At 42.7% G+C, this 26,562-nt stretch overlaps 1 protein-coding gene across 1 annotated transcript in view; it reads right to left on the bottom strand.

The window, feature by feature from the left end:
* Nucleotides 1–26,562, bottom strand: part of GLIS3 (GLIS family zinc finger 3) — a 409,424-nt gene that overhangs the window by 22,341 nt on the left and 360,521 nt on the right. Inside the window, exons 9-10 of the mRNA XM_087822681.1 lie at nucleotides 23,419–23,587; nucleotides 5,329–5,504 (exon numbers count right to left, since the gene is read on the bottom strand). Coding sequence (XP_087678807.1) covers nucleotides 5,329–5,504; nucleotides 23,419–23,587 — 345 coding nt within the window. The remainder of the gene's footprint in view (nucleotides 1–5,328; nucleotides 5,505–23,418; nucleotides 23,588–26,562) is intronic.

Below are 26,562 nucleotides of genomic sequence, written 5' to 3'. Positions count from 1 at the left end.
TGTCCTTCACTCTTTTCCCTCCTCTCTACCTGAAGCAGAGACAAGGCATGCAGAATATCAGCATCCCTACTGTGAGCAGGAAGGTGGAAGCCAGAAAAAGGGATGGCAGAGCAGAAAGCTGGGAGGAAGCTTGCATACTATTGGCTTCGTGGGCTGCTCCTCCACCCCACACTGTTTTTTGTTCGATGTCTTCTTATGCGAAGAGAGTGAAGCCTTGCGCTGGGCACCCTGCTACACCATGATAAACAAATCCTGAAAAGTTTTGTGCTCTGTACAAATGGGTACTGCAAATAACAGGCCCTTGGAAAACTAGGATTGGGTCAGACCACTCAATATCTATGAAATCTTCTAACTACAGCAGTCACAAAATAATCGAGAGGGAATCTGGGCAGCCAGTCCCGTGGGGCTAGAAGCTACCCAGTGGTTATTAAAAATGCACAGAATGTCAACGGGAAATGCTGGCTTGCAGTAACTGAGACAACAGGTGAGAGACCAGCACATAGGAAGGACTGTGATCTGCCACTGGCCGAGGGCTGTGCGCGGCCAGGTGTGCAGCTCTCTGGGGAGGGAGCCCCTGGGGTCATGCTCTTCAAATTTCATTAAAAGAGCTGAAAGGGCTCCTGCCTGTGCAGCAGCGAGGGCTTTTTCATTTTCTTCTCTCGTTATTCCAGCCTGTCTTGCCTACCAAAGCCTGTGTGCACGAGTCCACGCTATTATGATGACATCATTCCCGTTTACCAGTTGCATCTGAGTGAGCTGGATTGTTGTCTGGGTGTCCTGTACATGCAGTCCAACAAAATCCCAGCAATTAGGATGCAATGTTCTTACCTCTCTCATTCTATTCCCTACACAATGCCCTCCTAACTTGCCTAAAATACCAGGCTGGCTCTTCCCTCAGTAGCCTCACACTTAGCATGGCCCCAAATCCCTCTACGAACTGGCCTTGCTGTTCGCGTGCCTCCTCCCCTCTGCTCCACAGCTTAGCCTGTGCATTCCAGCCGCACGAAACTGCCCTTGGCTCTTCTCTCCAGGCATGCACAAGGCTGTCGTTTGTGTTCTCGCTTGTGCACTTGGCTCCTCCTGCCTGGAATGCCTCTCCCCACCTGGCCTACCCAATGTACTATTTATCTTCAGAATTCTATTCAAGGGTCACATCTAGGGACCTTTCTCTGGTACCTTCCTCTGAATAAACCGGTGCCTCTGATACTGTCTGTTGCTGCATGTGTCACAGTGCACTGATTAAATGACATTCGTGTTTCCCTGACACATAGTGGGTGGCCAATACACACTTGTTGGATTGAACTTGGCCTCTCTTTGATGAGTTCAGATCAGGAAGGTTGTGAAAATGCTGTTCTAGAGATTCCCACGGCATTCTCACAGCCTGGAGTGCACAGGGCATTTACAAAGAAATTATCCATTAGCACCACAACAAAACGTACAAATATCAACTCTTAGGCAACTAATCCCAGCAAAATTCTGAGGCTTGTCCGGACAAGAAAACAGTCCTAAAGAGAAAGAAAAGGCCGAAGAACAAGGTTACATGATTGGAAAGAGCTGTCCTTATGTTTACATTTAAAATAAAAGACTAAAATGTACCAAGAAGTTGCCTTGGAGATACCACCCAAACAGAGACCCACGGATGCTATCAACATTCAAACATTCAAAGCAAGGACACCTTATCCACCTTGCTAATGAGAGCACTATGAATGGGTGCAGTGGGTGCAGAGTCAACAAAACGGCTACGGTCCTGGGTCATTCACTAGGTGAGGAAACTTGAAAAAGTGGTGCTATTAATCTTTTCAAAGTACGCCTTTTACAAAACACCTCTCAATAGAAATATACATCGAACACACGACATCTAAGCTCTGTATCAATTAGTCTGGCATGAAGGAACTCAACGGAACTATTTTCTTTTTTACCTGTAAGAACAAAGCTCCTCCGAGCTCTCACCTTTCACAGCTCTGTGTAATGCACCAGCATCTGCCTACAGGTGTATTTCCTCGTGGAAAGATATAAACACTTATGTATTTTGTTTCTTGGACTTAGAAACACGTAGATTAAGAATGCGGCTTGGAAATGTGGACCTCTTGTTAAAGATGCCAGTGTAGTTAGCCGAGGCAGCAATGCCTGGACATAAAATCTTCTATGTATGTTTCCATCTCTAAAAATACAGTGATGACATTTTTCTCTGACCTCTGCCTACTGCAGGGAGTAGAGAGGATGAGGGTGGTGATGCTCATTAAAGCCATGATCTTCTTAAAAGAGAGAGTAAACACTCACTATAGCTATACTGTTAGCAATCTTGACACTGCTCGGGGCTTTAAAAATCTCGTTGTATTAGGGGATGAAGCTCCTTGTTACTAAGATGCTGTATAATGCTCTCCAGCACACTAGTCCAACCAAAGCTGAAAGGCATGGCCAATAAATGCAACTCATTTAGAAGCTTCTCTGCTTCTCTCATTCCTAGCACTGATTCACCCACTTGAAAAATATTTGATCAATTTAGTTCTTATTAAGGATTAGTTGATGAGAAATGCCTATGCCTAGAAAGTTCCAGAAAAGCATTTTCAGAAAAATACTTGAAAGAGGAAGTAAGGCTGTATGTGGATCCCTACCCCTAATTCCCAGCAGTGGCCCAGTGACTGACGCATGGACACTCCCTTGCAAACTCAGCCACTTGCCCATCTTCTGGGAGGAAGTCAAGATTTCCCAGTTTGCATAACTATATTCTGATCTCTTCTAGAAAGGCTTGTCATATGTATTTATTTTTAGGGCTTCTGTGAGCAGTTTCTCATTGGCCATGGGAATTTTTAACAATGAAAAAGTTAAAAAACACACCAAGTTGACAACTAAAAAAGAGAAATGTGGGAGAAGAGTCTTGCCAAGCTGCAGGGCAAAATAACAAAGCAGATCCCACTCTCTGTGTGCCCTAGTTTCATTACTCATTTGAGTCAATCACTTATTCAGTAAATATTTACTAAATGCCAGCTTTGTACCAATATTATGCTTGCCCTAGGGCTACAAACATCATTCCTATCCTCAAAGAGTCCAATAAAGAAAAGAAGAGATTAAAAGGATGAAGGTTAAATTAATTAATTAAGCTCCGACTCTGTACTTGGTGCTTTCTAGTGGAATCCTCATTAACAACTGATAAGAGAAGGTAGACAAGACTCTCCTCAACTAATGAATGTGAACTGAGGCCCAATAATTTGTCTGGAGTCATACAGCTGAGTAGACTGGCATTTGCATTCACGTTGATCTAATCCGAAAGTCCCTTTTAAATTTCTTTAGAAAGCAAAAAAAAAAAAATAAATAACCCAACAAAACACCCAAAACCAAACAAAAAAACAGAGGGGGAATAATCACCTATTATCCTAGCACTGTGATGAAAAGAACGTTAATGTTTTGGAGAATTTCCTTCCAATTTGTTTTTCTACACATAGGTTAAATTTTGAATTTCTAAAATGTGTCTCACAGTTGTAATCAAAGCGTGTTATACTGCATGTCACTGGAACCCTGACACCCTGGACTGTGAAAGGCTCTGCTATTTTATATAGCACAAAAAAGAAAAATCATAGCCTGCTATATGATGCCACTGACTGAGCTCTGTTCAGATTTCAGTGATGTTACAGTGAAGGTAAAAATCATGTGTCTTAGGAAACATGACCTATTCTGTATTCCACAAAGCCCACACTCATGCAGTCCAGCTCCTGCCTGCAGGTGAAGGTGGCTTCACAGCACAGGGGGCTAGCTCTCCCCATTGCAGCCAAGCTCCTCACCTGGGCCGGGAGGGCCCTCTCAGAAGGGAGAGTGCTCTGTTCATCTTTCTCACACACCCATTGCTTTGCACCTAGTAGGCACTCAAGACATACTTCTTGGTTGAATAAATATGTAACTAAAGCTTCAGAAGAAATTTACCAACAGAAGAAAGTAAAAATTACCAAAGGCCCAAAGAATGGTGGAAGCCCAAGTTTTATTGGTGAATAATGGATCTGTGTGACTATACTCAGGGAGAGGGGAGGAGAGATGGATGGAACGCTGAGTCAGAGGCAATGACCCTGGGCTTTTCCAGGTCATTCCCTTCCTGCAGCCTGCCACTGTCTCCACAGTGCCTCCTCTTCAGCTGTCCAGCACCCTTCACTGAAGTTCTTGCTCAGGCCTGGCTCCATCGTGCTGCTTGATTCTGCCACCTTGGGAAATCACTCACGCTTAATCACAGGCAATCTGATGTTGATTTAAGTTTGCTCAGGGATACCACTCATTAATTTCAAGTATGAACTCGTATGAAGCAAATTCAGGCATCAGCGAGAGGGAGATGGAGAAGAATCATATTTTTCAGAAGAAGCTAAAGCACTCAGTCTAAATGGAAAGAATCTCTTCTGCTTATGTAAGAAGGTCTGAATGCCCTCAGGAAGCAAAAAGCTATGTATAGTTTGAGTCTATATGATTTGGCAATTCAACTTTCTATGGATGCTCACTTAAGATATCTTTCTGAATCAGCAAAATGGGTTTAAATAAAGAACAGAAATTAAGCCAGACTTAGTTTTCCATGTATGTTCTGAGTTAAACATAAGACCTGCACATTTTGAAAACCATCATTTCTCTTGCCTTCCTTCCCTCCTCTTCTTCCTTCATGCATCTATCAAGTATCTATGTGCGTTTTATAACATGTAAAGGACTGTGCTAAGTTCTCTAAGAGAAATGACAATGGGCCAGAAAATTCTGACCTCAGAAAGAAGTTTCCAGATTAATAGTGATGACAACTTTCACTCATAGAGAAGTAAATCACCAAGGAGAGAAAACATAAGTATTGTCAGAGACACAGGTGATATGTAATCACGGTTTAGAACCAGGGGAGATTAAGTCCAGCTAGGAGATCAGGAAAGGCTTCAGGGAGGAGGTGTCATTTCATGTGAGCCCTGCAGGATAAAGAGGATCTAGGCATACGGGATTAGAGGCAAAGACCTGTGCATGGGCAAAAGGACTCCGGTTGTTCTCCTTTACACAACTGTTCATTGTTTAGGAAGCAAGATGTTGTTCTTAGGCCTATCCATGAGGTGTTAAAGCTCTGGGTCTATAAATGGATCATCACCTTGGGCTGACCACTTTGGGGTGTTGTAAGTCATACTCTCTGAGGGCCAAAGCCAAGGAAATACTGTAAGATTTCAAGCTGATTAAGTGTGAAATTTTAGAGAGAAGCCATAAAAGCTGAAGCCCGGTATATAACGGAACATTTGAAACCCACAACTGGTAACTAAGACACTTGACTAAAAGCAACAGCGCAATGTCATTTTTCAAAATGCAAGGGACCGACTGCTCCCTGCTTACCATGGACATGGATCCCATTTGGTTGGAAAGAAGAGTTTGTTTCCGGCTGGTAAGACTTCAGGTGTGATCCTGAGGGCTGCTGGGTGTGGGGCGGCTGCGCTCTCTGCATTACTGAAGGAGGAGCTGGAACTCTCCGGGGACTGATGTGGTGAGGAGATGGAGCAGAAGGTGCAAACCTGAGAAAACAATTATAAAAGGAAACATGAGGGACGTAAAATCACAGGAGCACAGACACTCTTCAAAGCCAGATTCTCATTTCCCATTCTGGCTACATAACAGCATGTCAAAAAGCCCTTTAATAAAAATCTTAAGACTTTTGTCTCCCATTTTTAACCGCTGACTTCTCAATTGAGATACTGAGGGAATAAAAGAGATCAGCAAAGGGGAAATCTAGTCAAGGTGTGGGTTTGTCAAGCTTCTTAAAATGCATTTCAAATACTCTGGGTTCGGTGAATTTCAAAGCACATCTCTTGTCAGACCGATTTTCTTCTAATTTTTAAATCCTTTTGCATTTTAAGGGAAATTTGATCTGAACGTTTCTGATTCACTTACACTTAGGTCATAAACATTTTGTCCTGTATTACATATCTGAGGTCCAAGAAGTGTCACAAGTCTTTATTAAGCCTCTCTAATCCATTCTCTTTAACAAAACATTTTCTTTGGCCAAGAATACATTAACTTAGACCTCAAAGGTCAAGAGTGGTTTGAAATCCAGAACCCAAGAGATCAGCGTGGGTTCTGTGCATGGCAAAGAACACTGCCCAGGTGACAGAAACATGAGGTGGGACGTCTTCTTTCGCAGTCACATGTGCGAATCACAGAAAGACTATTGGTAGTTTCTGAGGAGAGAAATACAGGTGCTTAAATAAGGTAACATCATCAACTAACCTGAGATATAAAATGGATAAACGACTATTCATTTTCTAATTGTAAGGGAGAATTGGCAGGATTGGAGAATTCACTAGGTGCAAAATGACAGCTGGAGGGACTAACACTGAAGGGAGGGTGTATTTGTGACAACAATGTTAGTGTTTAATAATGTCCAGGGACTAATTTCACAGGAACAAATCACTTCACTTGGCTGGGCTTTGGTGTAAGGCTGTAGATGATAAACAGGATGAACCAGTCCTGTTTACATAAAGTCATTTTCAATGTTCTGAATGAGAATATTTAGTGAGGCAGAGCTTCTACATGTGTATCACAGCTGGAAGAAACAACTGGATGAGCCCCGTGTTCCTTCTGGACTGTCCTGGTGGAGGTAGGAAGAGGCTGGGTAAGGAGGTGATGCAGAGGCCCTGGCTGGTAGCTCGGCTGGGTAGAGAGTCGTCCCGATACACCAGTGTTGTGGGTTTGATCTCCGGCCAGGGCACATACAAGAATCAACCAATGAATGCATATATAAGTCTCTCTCTCTCAAAATGAATCAATAAATGACAAAAAAAAAAAAAAAAAGGTGATGCAGAAACCAAGGAGGGAGGATCTGGACTAGTTACCCTCTGGAGGAGAGAGGTCAGAGGATGCTTAAACAAACTAGCTGGGTCGGGATGCCTGTTTAATCACTTATTTATATCTCTGCTCTGCTGAAAGAGAATAGTAACTGTCTTGTGGCAGTAAATATCTATTTTCCAAGCACATCGTGTAATTAGTTTGGAATTAGCCTAAAAGACCTGCTGACTGGCCTTCAGAGAAAACACAGCAAAAGAACTCTGGCACTGCCCTGAGAACATCTAGTAAAAACTCATCAACCAGGCTTTCTCGTGCAGAGGTTATTTTCTTGGGGAACATGTCCTTAATGTGTCCCACAAGCTACTCTGAGTTTGTGGGATAGGGATAGGAATTATGGGACCACAGACTTTAGGGCTAGGAGTCCACACTACCACCAACATGGGAATCCTGCGGACAGGGGATCCCCTGGGAGAGCATGGGGGAAAATCTGAACTGGAAGGCAACCTATGTCACTACTAAATAGCCATGGCTGGCATCTCAATTTTGTCTTTTGACTGGCTTCCTAATTATATTTCTTTAATTGGGAATAAAAGATGCTCTAGAAGATTTTCTAGTCTTTTCTTCTGGTACTTCTGCCACCTTTCCTTTCTTCTGAGGACTGATGAGGAAGAAATGTGTGGATAGGGAGAGGTGCAGAATTTAGAAGAATGACCCTGATATCCTGGGACTGATGGAGCAGAACAATTCTGTTTCATAACTCCCAAGCCCCACAGCACAGTAAGTCTGACTCATAAACAAGGGTCTGATTAACAAAGAGCAGAAAAGGTGGATGGGGAAGGGGAAGGAGGTGAAGACTGTCAGCAATATAAATCTTTATTTAATTTAGGGTGAGGTGGTTGTAGGGTGAATTACGATTATTAGCTATGAAAAAGGGAAAGTATTCAACCAACTAAAAGAATAGAATTCATTAGGCATTTTCTGAGTCATCGAGAATGTAAATTCCATATAACAGACTCTCTATCTAAAGATTTGTATATCTACATATAAATTATATATCTATGTTATCTATCTGTCTAGAGAGTATATAATTATATGCTAATTATAAATCTTTCTTATCTTATTCATTCACACAAGTTCCAAACCCGGGCCATGCTCTCTTGGCTACCATATATTATTTAATGTAATAATACTGATGACGAAAAAAAAAAGTGGCAGGATCAACATCAAGATTTTAGCATTGCTTATCTCAGAGACCCAAGGGGAATAAAATGCCTATTAAGCCTTCAACTGACTCTGTATCTTGCTTTTTGTTAATTCAGACTGGATTTTTCTCCTTGCTGTTCAAATAAGAAAGATTATATGGTATAAAGTTAATATAATTTTAAAATATAGTATGTCATTCCACATAAATTAATAAAAATTTAAATATAAGCTATTCTAAGTAAATAAATGTATACCTAAGGTAGTCTGACTTGAAAAGGAAAGAACTGGAACAAACATTTTAACTTTTACATGTACAGAGAAAAGATGACAAGTGATAAGACGTGATCTCAATTATCCAGACAAGGAAGAAGGAAATAAATAAGAGTTCAGCACTAGAAAGTCCAGCATAAGAAGTGAGTGTATAAAAGTGATTGATTTTCAAGTACAGCACATAGAATCAATTTTGTTACTGCTTAAAAACACTGCATGGTATTTTATTGAAAAATCTTTCACAGTCCCTCTATTAATTAATTTAATGTTTATAAACTTGGTTACTTGTTAACTAGCTCATAGTAAAGTAGAAATAGAAAATTAAAATCAGGGTGCAGGTGCAGGAGAGGCATAAAGAAGGCGGAGGAGAGTCTTACTGATAGAGTCAAAGCCCTGAGAGCATCCAACAACAATCACTGACAGCTCATAGCAAGATAGATGCCAGAAACATTATTTCAAAAGCCAAAGGACGTAAGAAACTTGAGTAGTTTGAGGCTATTTACTCTAGAAGCAAGCAAACAAAAAACAAGCACACTTAAACAGAAGCTTACTGAGCAAAGCATAAAATGTCCCTCTTGTTACTGAAGGAAGGCTAAATCCCATTTTCTTAGTGTCCTCAACTGTTCCCCAAACTTGCTCACACACACATACACCTACCAAAATGAATGTGTCCATAATATTCTGCCCAAAACAGAGATTTTAAAAAAAATTCAATGAAGGTGAATTTTAAAAATTTTGATGCTGACATAAATAAACAATTTTGATGCTGAACAAAAACTGCAAGGATTTACAATTTTTCTTCTATGGAATCTCTCATTCCCTCATTACATCAGGACAAGATGACATCACTCGGATTCATTCTGAATTATAGCAGTGTCCAAGAGCCACAGAGAGTCTGTCTGTCTGAAATTTTTCTAGGCCCAACTCAGTCCCCCAGCTGCTGATATGCGCTTGACATTTCACAGGTTTTATTCCACGTGGCTCACCAGCCTCTTCTCCGGCTTCTTGTACTTTCATAAAACAATGGAAGACTGTTATGTAAATATGCACACAACAGACTAGAATTTTTTAAACAAAAATCACTGCTTACCAGAAGATCACACAAAAGCAAATCACAGAATTGAGTCAACCACTTCCACTCATTTAGTGGAGGAGTTTATATAACCTTAACATGAGCCATGGTTCACTGGCTTGCCAAAAGAAAAAAAAAGGGAGAGAGGAAGCAGGTTTTAAAGGGCTCATGAAAGATTTTCCGGGGAAAAAAAGAGAGGTTTCTGCAGATCTTTATGCAACCGTAGAAAATGTCTGCTCCTTGAGGGTATTTACTTGGTTATGGTGACTGCTCCCACCCTCGGTTCACACTAAGCTTCCCAACCTTGCAGTGAGGTGGGCCAGAAACACAGAGGTCAGCTCTCCTGTGAATGTAGTTCTCAACTTAGGTTCTGTGTCGTAGAACAATAGGTCCCTATGGAGACAGGCAGAACTAGTGAGGATCCCATGCAGAAAAACTGCAAATGGCAGGAGAAGCAGACAGATGTCATCAAAGACAGATGTACTGGAACTCCTGGGCTTGAGTATTGCCTCTGTCCCTTACTAGCTGGGCAATCTTGACTAAATTACCTGATTTCGCCCAGCCTCGGTTTTAAGAATAAAATAAAGATAATCTCGACTCTTACTGGGGACTGTAAAATCTGAGGTAACATTTTTATTTGTTCATTCAAGAGATAGTTATTGAGCACTGACCAAGTGTGTGGCACCGTTTTAAGCACTAGAAATAAAGCAACACATGACACATATCTTTGTCTTTGTGAAACTTATGTTTAGGTGAGGGGGGCAGGAAATGAACAAATTTAAGTTAGAAGGCTGTGTATTGAGCTAGTACTCATAGGAAATGAGTACTATGAAGAAAAATAAAGAATGGAAGCTGAAGGATGGAGGTGGGTTATGAACAAATTTAAACTGGGAAGTCGAAGATATTAAAAGTACTCTAGACAATGAGTGTCTGACACCTTTCAGATGACCAATACATGGTGATGGAATGGCTGCTCTAAATAGAATATAAATATAAGGAATCTTTGACATTAACATGTACCCAGTGCTTGAGAGCTATATAAGATTGTGGTTCAAGCACTGTATTTGAGTATTTATGGAGTTCTTAAAATAAAAAAATCTTAGGACACTTTTATCCCTTAACTATTCAGATATGGACGCTAAGGCTCAAAGAAAGTGAGGCATTTAGTCCTTTGGCTAATTTTCCGGTTCTAAGAGCAGTTAGTCGTGGTCTTATGTAAGAGTCTCATTTCTTGGTATTGAGTTTTCTAAAGGACCATCCTGAGTTCACCAATTCATATAACCATAGAAAGTTCTAGCAAAAGGGCACTAGAGCACCGCCTTATTTGGATGAGATAAAATAGGCCCAGAGACATGAAATGATTCGCCCAGTCCCATGCTAGTTCTCCAGATACCACTTTATCCCGATAAGGTAAGATGTTCTCTAGTGGAGATGGGAGCAGGGCAGAGGGGGTGGGGTGAAGAAGGAAGGAGAGGACTCCTGCGGGCACTTGAGATTTTGACCTTATCACTGCTGATGGGGACTTACCAGCAACCTACTGCCTTTAAGGAACCTGACAATGGAGCTAAGTTTCTCAGTTTGCTTTGGGGAACCTGCTCATTGCTGAACTGGGTTCTTCATGCCCAAGCTGGGCTTATGCCTTTAGCTTTCCAACTGGATAACTCCTTTCAGGTAGCACTCTTTCCCCTGTCTGTGAGTCCAAAGTATTTCCATGACAACTAATGATTGTATTTCTTCAAACAAAATTTACTAAAAAACTGTGTCACAAGTCAAGCATGTGCCCCATGTCTTACTTTCTTCATTTGTGCTGTATAAGTAACCAATTCTGGCAAGTGGTGTGGGAACTGTGTTTTAGCACTGCTTTGAGGGTTAACACTTTGAAAAAAAAGGTGTCTACACGATCCACTAGATTAAATGTTGGTTGATATGTACTTTGGATAGTTCTCCCCTCACCCCCCTCCCATGGGGTTTACAGACCTCCCAGAGAAGAGAGAATGCTTCAGAACAGCTTATTTCATTGTATTCGCATGAAAAATATTATTGATTTGCTGCCAGGGAGTAGAAATAATGGATACAAACTGGTCTACGGTGGATTTGGGGAGGTATTTTTTATTCCCCCAAAGAATTGTGGGGTATCATCTGTGGTGGTTTCAAAATTCATCTGTGAAAACTAATCAATGAAAAATGGCTTTAGCAGTTGGCCAACTGCAGAGGGGAAAAAAGGAATCCTTTTCAAATCCTAAAAAGAAAAGCCCAGTTTTAAGGATTTCACATCTGATTTAACATCTAAAAAAAAACCCCAATGATAATACCCCACTTTGTACAGCCAGACAGCACTTCGTTTTAGTAGACTTTAGTGGTCTTTATAACGATTTATGAATCACTTCATGAATTCCTGGCTGACTCATCTGGGTGACTATAGTATCTACTTATACTTCCCTTCTGTCTCACAAAAGAGACACTTGGACTCAGTTCAATCCAGATTTGTCCCCGAATGAATCACAGCACGTTACTGGGGGAACTGCAAATTGAATTCTGCTTCTGAGACAATCAAGACCAGCTTTCAGAAATGAAGAAACAGCCGCTGGGGAGTGTGGGTAATTGCAACACTGTCCATCTGGGCAGGACCAAAGCCGGCCAAGAGCTGTATATGCCCATCGGAGGACCCTTCCAGACTAGTCAAAGAGCGGAATCTGTCCCCTGGAAGGGCTCAGTGTTCCCTTCTCCTTACAAGAGGCTGGGTCAATATTAACTGCAAATAATTTATCACATTGGACAAGGCCAAGTCTCAAAAATAATTGCTGGGACCTCCACAGAGCATGACAAATTGAGGGCTGTGAAGCTAGCCGTAGGTGAAATGATCATCAAGGCGTTTTAAAGACGACTCACACATATACTATGATGAATGTTTGTGAGAAACAGAAAGGATAGTGTTCTGGAGAAACATTTCTCCACTTGGGTAAAGGGAGGCAGTTGTTAAGTCAAGAAAACAAAGTAACAATGCCCAAGGCAGAGAAGTATATTTTTTCTGATAAATACTGAAGTAGGGCATCACAATATCTCCCCCTCCCACAGAAATAAAAAGGGAGGAGGAGAGGATATCCAGGATATCTTAGAGAATTGAACTATGCAGGACACACTTAACCAGGACCTAGGGTATTTTTGGAATATCTTGCCTGCAGAATTGGCAGTGACTCAGTTGTTTGTCTATTTCAGAATCTATGTGATAAGGAGAGAAGGAAGAAAAGTCTGATTCTGCCAAATCCTCTTTACAAAAAAGCGCCAGCCAGAGAAAAATTTATCCAGAGTGGTCTTAGACATTTGATGTCAAAAATAATGCTATGAAAAAAATTCTGCAATGATATCATCCCTTCGGCAGTTCTTAGCAGGTCAAAGCAAGAGGATTAACTATGGCCCGCCGGGTGGCAAACGGAAAACTCTCTTGTTCAGCATGGTGTCGGGCATAAAGTTCAGTCAACTAGGCAGTAGAATACATTAGATTTTTAAAAAATCGTTCAGAAGAGAGTGAGAATGCCAGATGAGAAATGAGGGGAAAGAAGTGTTATTTTTGTCTAAACATGAGAAAGGGAGGCGTAGGTAGATAAAAAGTAGCCTCTTCCAGGACTTTCCCATAATCTCAAACTGCATACACCAGTTTCTTGACGATATTCGAAGAACTTTTAGAACTAACTTCAAAATGTGGTACTCCTGCCAAGGATGGCCAGGTGCCTTTGAAAGCCACTACCAAACGAGACCTCAAAAGTCAAATATAGCCCATAAATTTTAAGATAAACTAGTGGGTGGTGGTTTGGTCAGTAATAACATGTGCCGTTATTTGGCTAGAGAAATGAATTAGAAGAAAGAGCATATATTTAAAAATTCATAATTAGAGACGAGCTCTTGGCTGTTATAGATGGAAACAGCAACAAATCCTCAGATGTTAAGTACTATTTTGTATCTCCAGCACCTCATCCAGGACCATGCAAAGATAAGTAATTGATAAATGTTGGTTGTCGTTGGTGAAGGACTACTCTGTTGAACAGACCACTGGATCCACAGACTTGGCTCCCAGCTCGGTGCCAATTCTTGTGTCCAGGTGATGGTACCTTGCCCGACTGGTCTGAGGGTCCGGTTGGATATCACAGGTCCCAAAGACCACCGTTTCTGTTTCTAAGGGGACAGCAACCTATCAGAGAGACCGGCTCCAATCATTTACTCTGAAAAGATGATTAAAACAGAGAAAAGTTTTCCTTCTTGCAATTAAACAAACAGACAAAAACCAACCAAGGCCGATTTCTCAGAAAATTAAGCAAAAAGACTGAGCCCAAGAACTTGGTCTTTCGGTTCCTGCTCACTAGTCTTCCTCATCACTACTCAACACACAGTCCTTCACTCGCAAAAAGATACACAGACTCTCAGCCGCCAGTTCCCCCCCGTCCCCACCCGAGAGAGGAAAAGACAAAGTCAATTTCCAGTCACACTGTTAAAACATTAAGCAGAGCTTTCCTCTGAACAGCCTTGTCTGCGTCAGAGACGAGGCACTTTGTGATCTGTGGACGCCTTGACTCCGGCTGGGCCGGCCTGCGGGCTTGCGCTCGGGGAGTTCTGGCTCCGCAGGACCTGCTCTTTCAGGGAAAGCACATGGAAAGAACACACGGCCACATGTGAGTAACGTGGCGGCTCAGTCTGGGCCCCATGTTGCTTCGTGCTCATGCCCTAACGCAGAGGTTGCAAGAAGAGGAATTCTGCACCACCTCAAGCCTCCCTTGTTACTATCATGACTCACTTTCCTGACTGGGAATCCAAGGGGACTAAAAAAACATCATCTTGGGCTCCGCATGACGTAGATTTGTTTGGAATGTGGGAACGAAATAAAGATGGCTGATTTGGCATCCAGAGGTGAAACAACTTTCTTGGCACTTAAAAAATATAGTTTCTTTTACAGACACCCTAATGGCTGCTTTGTGACGTGTGCTTGTGATTAATCTAAAATGAAGAACCAGTGCACTTTGCAATTAAAAATACATAGAAAACAGGGCAACGTGAACGAGTACTTGAACCGCGAGTGAAGCTGTTCGTCGGGGAGAGCGCCACGCGTGTGCACACATCGGCGTCTCTTGCTTTGCCATGAAGGGGCCCAGAGGACAATGTGGAGATGGGAAAACAACAATCATCTGCTGAGGGTTGCTATTACCTTTCCCAGAAACAATAAAGGGATCACAGTCATGTCCTGCCTTCCATGGACATTCATTCATTCCACAGTTTCTTAGGCGTCCCCTCTAAGCACTGAGAGGGAAGGATTGTGAACAGGGTCTTTGTAAGCAGGACACGGTCTCAGCTCTCGGGGGGCTCCCATTCTAGTGGAACGTAAGCAGATCATTAAACAGACAGTGTTGTTTCAGGAAGTGTTAAATCTATGAAGAAAAACAGAGCAGAATTAAGGAGTAGAGTGAGGTTGGAAGGGGAATTTTATTTTATTTATTATTATTATTGTTATTTTTTTAACCTTCATCTGAGAATATTTTTCCCATTGATTTTTAGAGAGAGTGGAAGGGAAGGGGAGAGAGAAAGAGAAACATCGATGTAAGAGAGACACATTGATTGGTTGCCTCTCTCATGAGCCCCAGCTGGGGTCAGGGATCAGCCCCGCAACCGAGGTACGTGCCCCCTTGACTGGGAATCGAACCCAAGACCCTTAGGTCCACAAGCCAATGCTCTAACCACTTAGCAAACTGGCCAGGGCCAGCCAGGGCCGGAGGGGCCGTTTTAGATGGGGTTGTCAAGGAAGGCCTTTCTGAAGAGGTAACATTCGAGCAGATACCAGAAATGAAGATACAAGTCATGTGAAGTTCTGGCGAAGGTGACTCAGGTTTCAGGAATAGCACGTACAAGGGCCCTGAGGCGAGATGAGTTGTGTTCCAGGAGCAGTAAGAAGGACAGTGTGGCTGGAGCATATTAGGCAAGAGGAGCAGTGGTAAATGAATATGCTGAAGACCAGACCATAAAGGGCGTGTAGACTTCAAAAGGACCTGGACTTCATTCCAAGTACGGCTGGGGGGAGGGATGTGAGCAGGAAATCCTCCATGATTCGATTTACATTTTAAAGGGCACATCTTGTGGTGGAGCAAAGGCCTGTGTGCCCTGATGGGGTGAGAGTGGAAGGCTGTGGGTAGGCAAGATTAGACGTGGGAGACCAGTTAGGGGGCTGTTGTAGTTGAGGTGAGAGGGGATGGTGGTGAACTAGGGTTGGAGAAGTGGAGCTGATTTGGCTTAAGTGTATTTGAGCTAATAGAACATTTAGATTAATCAGATGTGAGAGTATTTGGGGTAAAAGGAGGAATCAAAGTTGACTCCTAGGCTTTTTAGGTTTTAAATTTAGGTTTTGTTTTTTTCCCCCAATGAAGCCATTCACAGTCACTAGGTAGATATGGAGAAAGTAAGAGTACCATCAATTTCCCCAAATGTGTGACTGGTAGGAGTAAATCAGCGGGGCATATTTAAAAAGCTAGTTGTAAGGTGAGTATCTCTATAAGAAGAAAGTTCATTCCAAAGGCAAATAACCCAATTGATATTTGCCATAGAAAATGAAGCATGGCTGTGGTCATGGATCAATATTTAAGAAGTTTAAAGACTGGTGAGTTATTCTGCCCGGGAATAAACATGGAGAAGTACCGGGAACTTCTAACAGATTTAAAGAAAACAAAACAGAAAAGAACCCCAAGCATTTCCAATCTAAGAGACCCAAAGCTCTAAACTCCATTTTCAAGGTTAGGTAGGATACTGGAATTTTCTGCCTTTTCACTGCTCTCAGCATTCACATCAGGAAAAACATTCATTACATCCAGTGATTCTCAAGTAGAATGTGTGTGTGTGTGTGTGTGTGCGTGTGCATGTGAGTTTTGAGGGGAGTGAATTTTGGAACACAGCTCTCTTAATCTTGAATATATATGAAGTTGACCCCTTTATGGGATGCCAGGTGAGGGTAACTGGTTGTTTTTTGAATAGAAAGTGCTGCAGCCCAAAGAGAGGATGACGTTCATGACCACCTGGCATTAGGTGGCCGCCGGAGCCTAAGGTGTGATGCGGAGATCAGCATGCAGACTGATAAAAATGGCTATTGGAGGCTTCTGTTTGTTTTTCAACTATGGCTTTTCTCAATTATTTCAACAATCAAGATTGACGAGCTTTATTTTTGAAACTGACAAGCCAGTGTTTATTTGTCACCCTATGAGTTTGGAATCTTTCTGCTCATGAGGTATAGTGTCTGTCATACATGTTAGGGAGCCTCTCAGAGCCATGCTCACTGGGTAAACTGCAACTAAATTATGACACCCAGCAAAGTGGAGACCTCTAAACAATATCCAAGTCTTCTCTGATATAATAAGACAAGTGAGGCCAAGTTATTGCTGATATTAGAGCTCTAACGTTCGGACATTCATCACTTTGTCTCTAATAAAGAGATGGCTGTTTTTTGACACGCAGTGACTCTTCAAAACCCCGGTATGTCATGACTACATAAAATACAAGTTTTGAGTTGCAAAGGACCAAATTGTCTTTTCAAATTGTATTAAAAAGGAACACAACATAAACCCCACTGTGCTGCCTCATCGGTCTAAGATTCACAAAGCACAGCCTGTCTGCTTGAGCACTAGAACCCTTTGTCCGTTCTTTGTCATTTCTTCTTCTGTTGGGCACAGATTGTGTTCTGAACTCTTGCCAGGTGAATAACGTGACAGGGAGGCATTTGAAATATATGCCAGTCACCAGGGTACCCTTATTGGCCAAATACACAAATCCTTTTTCTCAAAAGAAAGCCCAAACTCCTTAATGCAGTTAAGGAGGCTCCTCCACATTTATACCTAAAGCCCCATCTCTGCTCTCTCCCTCCTCTGAGCTTTTGTAAACACCCATGTTGCCTGGCCAGGTCTTGTAGACAGACAGCTTTCAGGGAGACATTTCTTCATCCATTCCTCTCTCCCTAATGATGGGTTAGGTAATATTTCTCTGTGTCTCCACAGCCCCTTTAGCACCCCTTCATACATCCTAAATTACATTTGCCTATTGACCTGGCTGTCCCTCATTAGACTGGGCACTTTTTGAGGACAGGCCTCTTATCAGTCTTATGACCACTGCCTGGTACACAAATACCAGCTGAGTGAATGACTCACTAAATGAATGAACCCAATGCTGAGATAGATTTTGATAAACTTTAATATTTTATATGATGCTTCTGATTTTTTAGCCATTACTGTACATTTACTAGAGAATTAAACAGAGAGTCAAACCCTCCTTAGCACCTACCACGGAGTAGTACAGCCCAAGGCACTTCGGAGGTTATGAGGAAACTAAGGTTCCTGCCCTCAAAGACCTAATAATCCAATTAGCAAGGTGACATCTGGGAAACGGTAAACAAATTAAACAGGTAAAAAGAACCGAGGGAGTTAACAGGGTGACCTGTCTCTGTGACCTGCATGCAGGACGCAAGAAGCCTTTCTGGGTTGAGAACTAACCCAGCTCCAAAGGATGAGTAACATTTAGTCAAGAATACGACAATAAGGGAAGCCTTTAAGTAGAGAAAGATCCTGGATTAAGATGCAGAAGCAGAGTCAGTGAGTGAGCTGGTTTGACTAGAGCAGAAGAACCTGCCAGAACTGCAAAGATGTTCAACAGAAAACAATTGCTGTCATTGACCCCCTAGGATCCAGGAAAGCTACACTATGCTCTCAAATGCTAAATTGGAAAATGACATCTCTGAAGGCCAGCCCTGGTTATTCAAAGGCACAGAAAGAGGGCACGTATATATCAAAGTACCTAGAGTCTTAGCAATGTCACATCTGATAGGAAAGAAAAACTTGATACAGACTTGATACTTCCGAAGACTTGATACAGACTGAAGAAATTGGCATTCCTTAGCTGGTTAAGATGTTTTGACTACGTCCGGCCGGGCGTGGCTCAGAGGTTAAGCCTAGACCTAGGATCCAGGCGATCAGGGTTCGATTCCCGGTCAGGGCACATGCCCGGGTTGCGGGCTGCAGCCGATCAATGACTCTCTCATCATTGATGTTTCTAGCTCTCTCTCCCCCTCTCCTTTCCTCTCTCTGAAATCAATAAAGATATATTTAAAAAATTTAAAAAAAAGAAAAAAAAGATGTTTTGACTACTTTCTCAAAAACAACTGTCCCGACATTCCCTGCTGCTGGTTCCTGTATTTGACTGTATCCTCCCCGGGGAGGCCACAGCCTTGCTTTCAGTCCCCTCTGGCTCAGAGGTGGGGCTCAGAAGAAGCTGCTCTACCATGGTCAACCCACCAGTCCCCTTCAGCTCTGCTGTTTGTGCTACAGAGCACACCGTGTGTGTGACCTCCTTCAGGATGGAGAGAAGCAGCTGCCATGTGGACAAGGTAAAGGGCACCAATCCAGCTGACTTATTATTGGGATTGCAAGGTTTCTCCAACTCAAAAAGGGACTCCCATCAATATTTTTGTTTTTTGTTTTTTTCGGGTCTAAAAGACATCTTATGAAATCCATTGAAGTAACATTTCCTAAAACACTTAGGAAGCCTCTTATGGGAAGCCAGTGTTATAGAGTATCACTGGCTTGTTCGGTAGGACAGTAAAACACCATTTCCCATAATAGGTTTAAACCAACACTGGGTGATGTAATACTGCTTCAATCACTGAAAGGATGTCATTCAGATAATATTGCAAAATAAAAATGAAACCTCGACAAACTGACAGGACTGGCTTTTATTTTATTTTATGACGCTTGAAGAATCAAAGCAGCTGATGCTAACTGGATAGATGCGGTGGACCGTTCCTGACTTCTGACGGTGAGTCAGCTCATTTTATTAACAAGCCAAAGCTAAGTAAATCATGAATCAATGCCCACAAAGCAGGAAAAAATGCCAGTTTCCCACTAAAAATCGCAAAGTGTGATAAACCTATTTCCGTTAAGAAAACTGCTGGAGTTTTTACTGGGGGATTTCCCAGGCAAACAGAGGCAAAGATATACAAACCAAAAGCGGAAGGTAAGCACATTTCCTCTTAGTGTTTTTACGCTGGACACTAATGCAAACAGTGAATAATTCAGGGCCGTCCCGTGGCATCCTCCCCTCCAGGCCTGATGGGGAGAGGACCCTCCCCTCCGCTTGCCCACTCCAGCGGGGCTGGCACAGGGATGGGGCACGCACCCCGCGGGAGGAGCAGAGCAGGAGGGCAAAGCGATGAAACGAACTGTCCCCTTCACCCACCCACCTTCCCGCTCCTCTCCGTGGTCCCTTCCCTGATCAGTTACATTATCGACCACTGTAAGCATCTCACATCCTGCAGCTTCTAAACCTGAATTTCCCACCCGAGCCAAGGTTGCCTGTCTCCATGTCAGCAGCAACAGCTACTGAGTGTCTGCTCCATGCCATGTAATATGCTGCGTGCTTTACCTGCTTTGGTTCATTCATTTTTCATTTCCTATGAGGTGCAAACTGAGGCTCAGAAGAGATAATGAACACCACACAGGTGATGTGTTCCTGCCAAAAATGCTTACAATGAATCTGTTTAGTAAGAAACAATCGTATAAATCCAGACTGTAAAACATTCTACAAAAGAAATGTCCTGGGTTCTTAAAAAACTGTCAGTGTCATGAAAGACAACAATAGTGATGATGATGATAATTTTTAAAAGCTGGGGAACTTCATTAGGTTCAAGAAGACCAAAAAGAAATCAGAATTGTGATCCTTGTTTGATCCTAAATCTTAAAAAGGAAGAAAATAAAATTTCTAGCTATATAAAACATTATTTCCACAATTGGGGAAATTTGAATATTGATTGTATATTAGATAATAATACTATATCAATGTTAAGTTTCCTGAGTGTGATAATTATATTGTGATTATGTAGGAGAATGTTCTCCGTAGGCGGATCTTTCCTGAAATAATTAGGGTTAAAGCTCAATGATATTTGCCACAATATGGACACAGACAATAGTGTGGTGAAGGCTGGGGTCCGGGGGGGGGGGGGGGGCGGTGAGGTAGAAGGGGTCAGTAGGACAAAAAGAGGAAATTTGTAATACTTTCAACAATAAAGATAAAAAAAAATTTTTTTTAATCTCACAGATTGTTCAAAAACAACAGGTAAACAAACAAATAAAGGATCTCCCAAATTAGAGAGGCAAAGACAAACGGAGATGGCCAGAGGGACAGGAGGAGGCAAAATATTAACAATGGGTGAATATGGGTGTAGGGTGTATGGGTGTTCACTGTACTTACTATTCTTCCAGTTTTTTAATGTTATAAACTTTCAAAAGAGAGAATTGAAAACAAATGAAACATTATAAAATAAAGTGTCAAAAAACACACAATCCAAGCCTCTGGAACATCTAAGGAACGCACTGAAAGCATTAATAACTGTGGAAGCTGATATTCAGGTATCAGGATTTTAGGTTGTTGCTGTTGTTCTTGACTCTACAGATGGCTAAAATATTTTTCTACATTTACTCTTTTAATGGCTGTGTACAAAAGAAGACACATGGATTGCTTTTCTCATATTCTTGTAAAGAACTGTTGTGACTACTAATAAGATGAGATGAAAAGAGGAGCTCTTACTGGATAGTTTCTTAGCTTCACCACCGTGAAAATTAATAAACAGAAAGCTCATTTAAAATGGAGCCAGGAGGCTGTAAGAGAGAGTGCCCACGCACGAGTCACAATGCACACTACTGACCCCAACAGAGGAGACTACCTTGCATCTCCCACAGGAAGCGATATTCCTTCACTACCTCAGCTGGAGGAAGAACAGAGCCCTCCCTGCCCCGTAAGCCGTAAGCTGATGAAAAACTGCCATTAACTCAGCCAATGAAACGTCACTATATTTCAAACAGTCACTTTCCTCCAATGGACTCTTTGCTTACAAGAACCCCTCCCAAGTCTGTAAGAGTATTCCTCTCCTTTGTTTCTCTGGACTTGCACATGGTTTGCCTTCAGAATGAATGTTCTGAATTGCAATTCTTTCTTGTTCCGGAATAAACCCATTTTGCTGCAGGTATAGCTGGCTATTTGTTTAAGATCAACACTACCTTGTGGAGCATGATTCGCAGCCAGGCAGAATGCAATGAGATGATGGAAAGCCCATAGCTAATATCATTCAAAACCCAACTGGAAATTAAATAAAATGCTAAAATGGATAAACTCAACTTATAGGACTACATCTGGTAACTGGAAAGACTGCCTGTCCCCAGTTTCTGTGAACTTAATAGATGGTTATCATTCATGCTGCTTTGCTGATGGATCCTGTGGGAGGAAGCTAATAATTTATATACACTTTAACTGTAAAATAAGTGTAATATAACTGTTAAAATATGACACCTTCTGGTCCATATGTCTAATTGCCCGTCAGACACATTCGCACAGATCCTTTACAAGCACCTAAAACTCAAAACCTAGAGTCCCTTTATTATTAATCTTTCTTTTCCACTCTCCCCTCTACTCAACACTCTGTTTTCCTCCACTCTACCACTCATTCTTTTATTTTTCTATTTCTGTTAATGGCACAATTTTCCATCTTGGTGTCTAGGGGTGAAACTCAGACGAATTTTGACCTCTCCTCTTTATTCCACATATACATGAATAATTAGCAATTCTGCCTTTTAAATTATAACTCTTGAATAAATCTCCATCCTTAATGCTTTGCCTCAGTTCAAGACCTCATATTTCTCACAAAGACACCTGCAATAACCTCCTCCTCATTTCCCTACCTCCTGTCCCTGCTTCCAGCCTCAATTACTCCTATCTCGTCACCTGAATTCTTTCTATACAACGATAATCTGATGGATTTCTCTCATAATAAAGAGCCTACAATGGTTCTTACCTAACTTCATCAGCAATGTACACCCTGGATGCCACCTGAGCTACTGGAACCTCCCTCCTTGTGCATACTTGCATCCCCTCATCTCTGGCCTATGTTCCTCTCGCCGTCTTGGATGCGGTTACCCACTTATCCACCCGGAAAAGCCTTAGTCTTCTTTCAATGCCTAGATTATTCAGTCTTTCTTTCCCTCCTTCCCTGAGGCAGAGATAGGGACATCCTCTTTGAACTCCTGTGGTATCTTTATTATATAGTTTATTCAAACAGCATTACTATGCTTTGCTTACATGTCTGTCCTCACCGCTAAATCGTGTAAGGGCAGGACCATGTTCTAATAGTCTTTGCATCCCCAGCACCCAGCACAATGTCCAACACATAGCAGATTCTTATTAAATGAACAGATGTACTACTCTAAATAAAGGGCTAGGCCTAAATTTTTAAAAATATGGTTTATTGGACTTAAAAATACATTTTAAAAAACTCATAGATCATGCCAACAACGACGAAACCACAGATTGAGATCGTTGGTGAACTCCAAGACTCAGAGCTTTTACTCCTACAGCCAATTCAACCCAGCACTCTGCCTACGAAATGCTTAACTTTCCAGGGTTGCACAAGGATCCCCACAAGAACACTTTCCCCTGTGGATATCTGAAAGTAATCCCTAGGTAGCGCAAATCAAGCCACATGACAAGCGGCAAGCTCTCCACACCACTGGAGGGTTAGGCAGTCCAAAGACAGGCATTAAAGTGTCAAGGTTTTAAAACTTTCTTCCAGAAACTCTTTATGAGAGTGGAATCAACATAAAGTGTTCAGTGAACAGCCCTTTCCTTGTCCCCCATATAAAATCCTGTGCCCTTTTCTGCTATATTCTCAGCCTAACACTACTGATCTATGTGCTGAAAGGTACCACCTTACATTTGGGAAGTGTTTCCACCTCTAGGGATGGTATCTTGAAACTGAGCAAGCTAAGGAAAGGTGGGCAAGACGGACATTCTGATGAGTTTTCTCAGCATCAGGTACTTCAGTTGGCTGCCAATCTCTTTTCATTTTTTTCCCCATGGAAAATGAAACAGACCAGATATTTGATTCACGTGCTTTGTGTATGTACTTTTAAATGTCACCTTTGGGTAACTCAACCCACCAATGGATTATTAATAAAATTCAGCAACTGTCAAGGCACTTCTCCATGTGGAAGGAGGTTTGGCCGCGACACCTATTAGGAGAGAGAGACAGATGGCCTTACCTCTCAGCTCCCGCGTCCACAGCTGCGAGTGGAGGTAACTGGGAGGAGGGGTTGTGGGGGCTCCCCTGTACATTATGTCCCGGAGAAGGGTGACTGACAGGATGAGGGGGTGGCACGGCCCCAGCAGCTGTTCCGCTTCGGCTTGAGTGATTGCTGGAGAAGATGGAAGCTGCAATCAAGGGAGGACAAGCGTCAGACTGCGCCCCAGTGAGGCCCACATTTTTTAAATACCAAAGGCTGGCAGCAAGCATATTTTAGGGGCTTGTTTGTTTTTCTCTCGATGGTTTTCAGGGAACAGCTCTCCCCTTATTGCACATACACAGCATTTGTTTTCACAGTGGAGCAGGTTCCCCAGCTAATGCGCCTCTAGGGCTGCCTGGGGAGCGCGTGCAGCTGGTTCCAGGCCTGCGTTCGTGTCTTCCCAGAGCACAGCCCTGGCCACCAGCCTCCTGTCCCGACGCAGGATAATTAGTCAATCTTCTAATGTCTGCGTGCGGGCGAAGGTCCCTGCATTAGCACCCTTCAGTCAGGAGGGACAGCGGAAGGTTCGCTCTGCTGACCTAGGCGGGCACACCACGGGCCCTGACCTCTCCTCATCGCTGCTGCGTGGCTGGGGGTCAGGCTGCGCTCTCTCTGTCACTTTTAAACCAATGTAACGAGACCGGAGCTTCCCCCAGTCCTAGCACCAAGGCAGGATCCTGCACTCTTTTAACTTCAGAGCCTCACTGACCCCGGGCATTTCCCCGACGGCGTGATGGATGGGTGTACTCGGTCAGCAAGAACGAGTCTTCCCCTAACACTGCGGAATATGAAAAGGGGGTCCCACGCACACCTGTGGGATAGTCCCCCCTGTTGCCAATTATGACGCAGAGAGTGAGTTACAGCCTCATTCGCAGGGGCAGCCCAGCCTTTGGGAACTGTACGTGACCCCAAATTTAAATATGTGCCCATTTAGATGGGCTAATTGGTACGATGTCATGGGAGAAACTGGGGCTTGTCACTTGCAGAGTCTGTCACTGGCAGAGAGGCTCTCGCAGTGTGGGACCTACTCAGCAGACATCTCATTACCGCGCAATCATGCCAGCATCATTACGCTGGCTCTCTTGAACTTCCTCCTCTCTACAGAGCTAGGCCAAGCTTTATGCCTGTCCCTGCTCTTTTTGAACTTACTCTACTGATATCAAAGGATAAATAGATTTAAAAAAAAAATCAGGCCAAGGATCAAGAAAAAGAAGCCACATAATCAAAGATATTAGAAGGTTTAAGAGTTCAAGCAGCTGTATTTTTAGACCAGTGCCGCTTTTCCCCAACGCCTCCTGGATAGAATTTAATACCCCAGATGACCCAGCCCCCAAAAGCTTAATCCAATGGAGGAAGGGTTCAAGTACTTAAAGGAACATGTGAAAAGGTGGAATTACCATCTTCTCACTTAAAAAGCTACTGACAGGGGTGTGATCTGATTTGAAGGGTTTATTTCTGGTAAGTCAGCATTGTGTCAGGTTAACTCTTGTCCTCAGAAGCCTGCAGCCCTCCACAGCCCTCCACGTCTTCAGGAGGCGGTGTGACTACAAAATGCTTACCAGCTCAGAAAGGCAACACAGGGAGTCCGCCGGCGTCAGCCCCCAGGAAAGTTGCACGTTTGCGAACTCGCTGGAGTCACCTTATGAATCACTACCCTCGTTTATGCTCAGCTCGCTCAGGCAACCACAGCTCTGCTTGTATTCCAAATAATAATTTTACCCAAGAGAGAAGGCTGTTTGGATTCACTGTGGCAATAGTTTTAGGACTGGTGTTTGTCAGCGTGGAGCTCAGTGTTTTATATACTATTCCAAAAGCTAATGGAATAATAAGAGGTCACAGAGACTCTGTGGAAACGGAGCTAATTTTTTTTCTACCTTAGTGTAGTAATGTGAGCGCTCCTATTTGCTTTGTTGCAATTGCTGAAAGCACCCATCACTTATTATGCCCTGGAGTTATTTCTGTATGTATGTGTGTGTTTATCACAAGGGAAGCACTGCCCCTGCTGTGTGTAACCCCATGGGCAACAGGGAAACTTGGTGTGCACACTTCATGCTCTACTGGACGGTTCAATAGAATATGTCTTGCTTCCCAGAGGTCTACATTGGCTCTATTAGCTACATTTTTACATTAGCTGCAATGAAATAGGCTGGGAAATTTGGCATTTTTTTGCAGCCTGCTGCACACTGAAAGCTAGGCCTGGTTAAGGGCCTCTCCTTCACCCCATCTAATAGCCAGGACCAATTATCCATCTATCCATCGTCCATCCATCCATCAAACATTATTTTTAAAATTTACTTATTTAAATCCTCACTGAGGATATGTTTTTATTGCTTTTTAAAAAGAGAGAGAAGAGGGAGGGAGGGAGGGGAGGAGAGAGAGAGAGACAAACAGAGAAATATCAATGTGAGAGAGAAACATTCATTGGTTGCCTCCTGTATGCGCCCCAACCAGTGATCAAACCCACAACCTTTTGGTGCACGGGATGATGCTCTAACCAACTGAGCCACCCAACATTGGAAAGTACACTGGGCAGTTTCTTACACAGGGCATAAGAATTATCTCTTGGAAAATGAGGGCCATGGCTTCTTCTGTTTCTAACAGATGGGATGAGAAGCGTAGGATAAACTCCCTTCTGGTAAATAACTTAGTAGAAGCTTATAATCCGGCTCCTACACAGTGCAGTTTGCACACAGAGCGTAGGGTTAGACTGCTGGTTGTGGATGTTGCCCCCAACCAAGATGATGACCAGAGATTTAGAGGAAGTAACGGGGGACACAGCACGTCCTTCAAGCATATGTCCCACCCCTGTTTCATATACCTTTCCAATAAAATGGACAAGATTCTGGAGTCAGAGAGCTGTAGTATCAGGAAAATTGCCCTTGGCCTCCACCAAAGGTCTACATTTCTCAGAAATGTCCACTATGACAAAGGAAATGCCTTTCCTACTAACACTGACTTCTAAGCATTTCCAACTGTATCAGTCATACATCCAGGATTCCAATGTACTTAATGCAGTCTAAGAATATTCATTCATTCATTCATTCATTCATTCATTCATTCATTCATTCATTCATTCATTCGTGATGTTCCAGCCCTTACTCTGTACCAGACAGGTGTTAGTCT

Source organism: Miniopterus natalensis, chromosome 12 (genome assembly GCF_054644295.1).
Source record: "Miniopterus natalensis isolate mMinNat1 chromosome 12, mMinNat1.hap1, whole genome shotgun sequence".
In the NCBI taxonomy this organism is placed as follows: domain Eukaryota; kingdom Metazoa; phylum Chordata; class Mammalia; order Chiroptera; family Miniopteridae; genus Miniopterus; species Miniopterus natalensis.
Note: the sequence above shows the minus strand (reverse complement) of the source record. Positions and strands in the feature narration are given on the sequence as shown.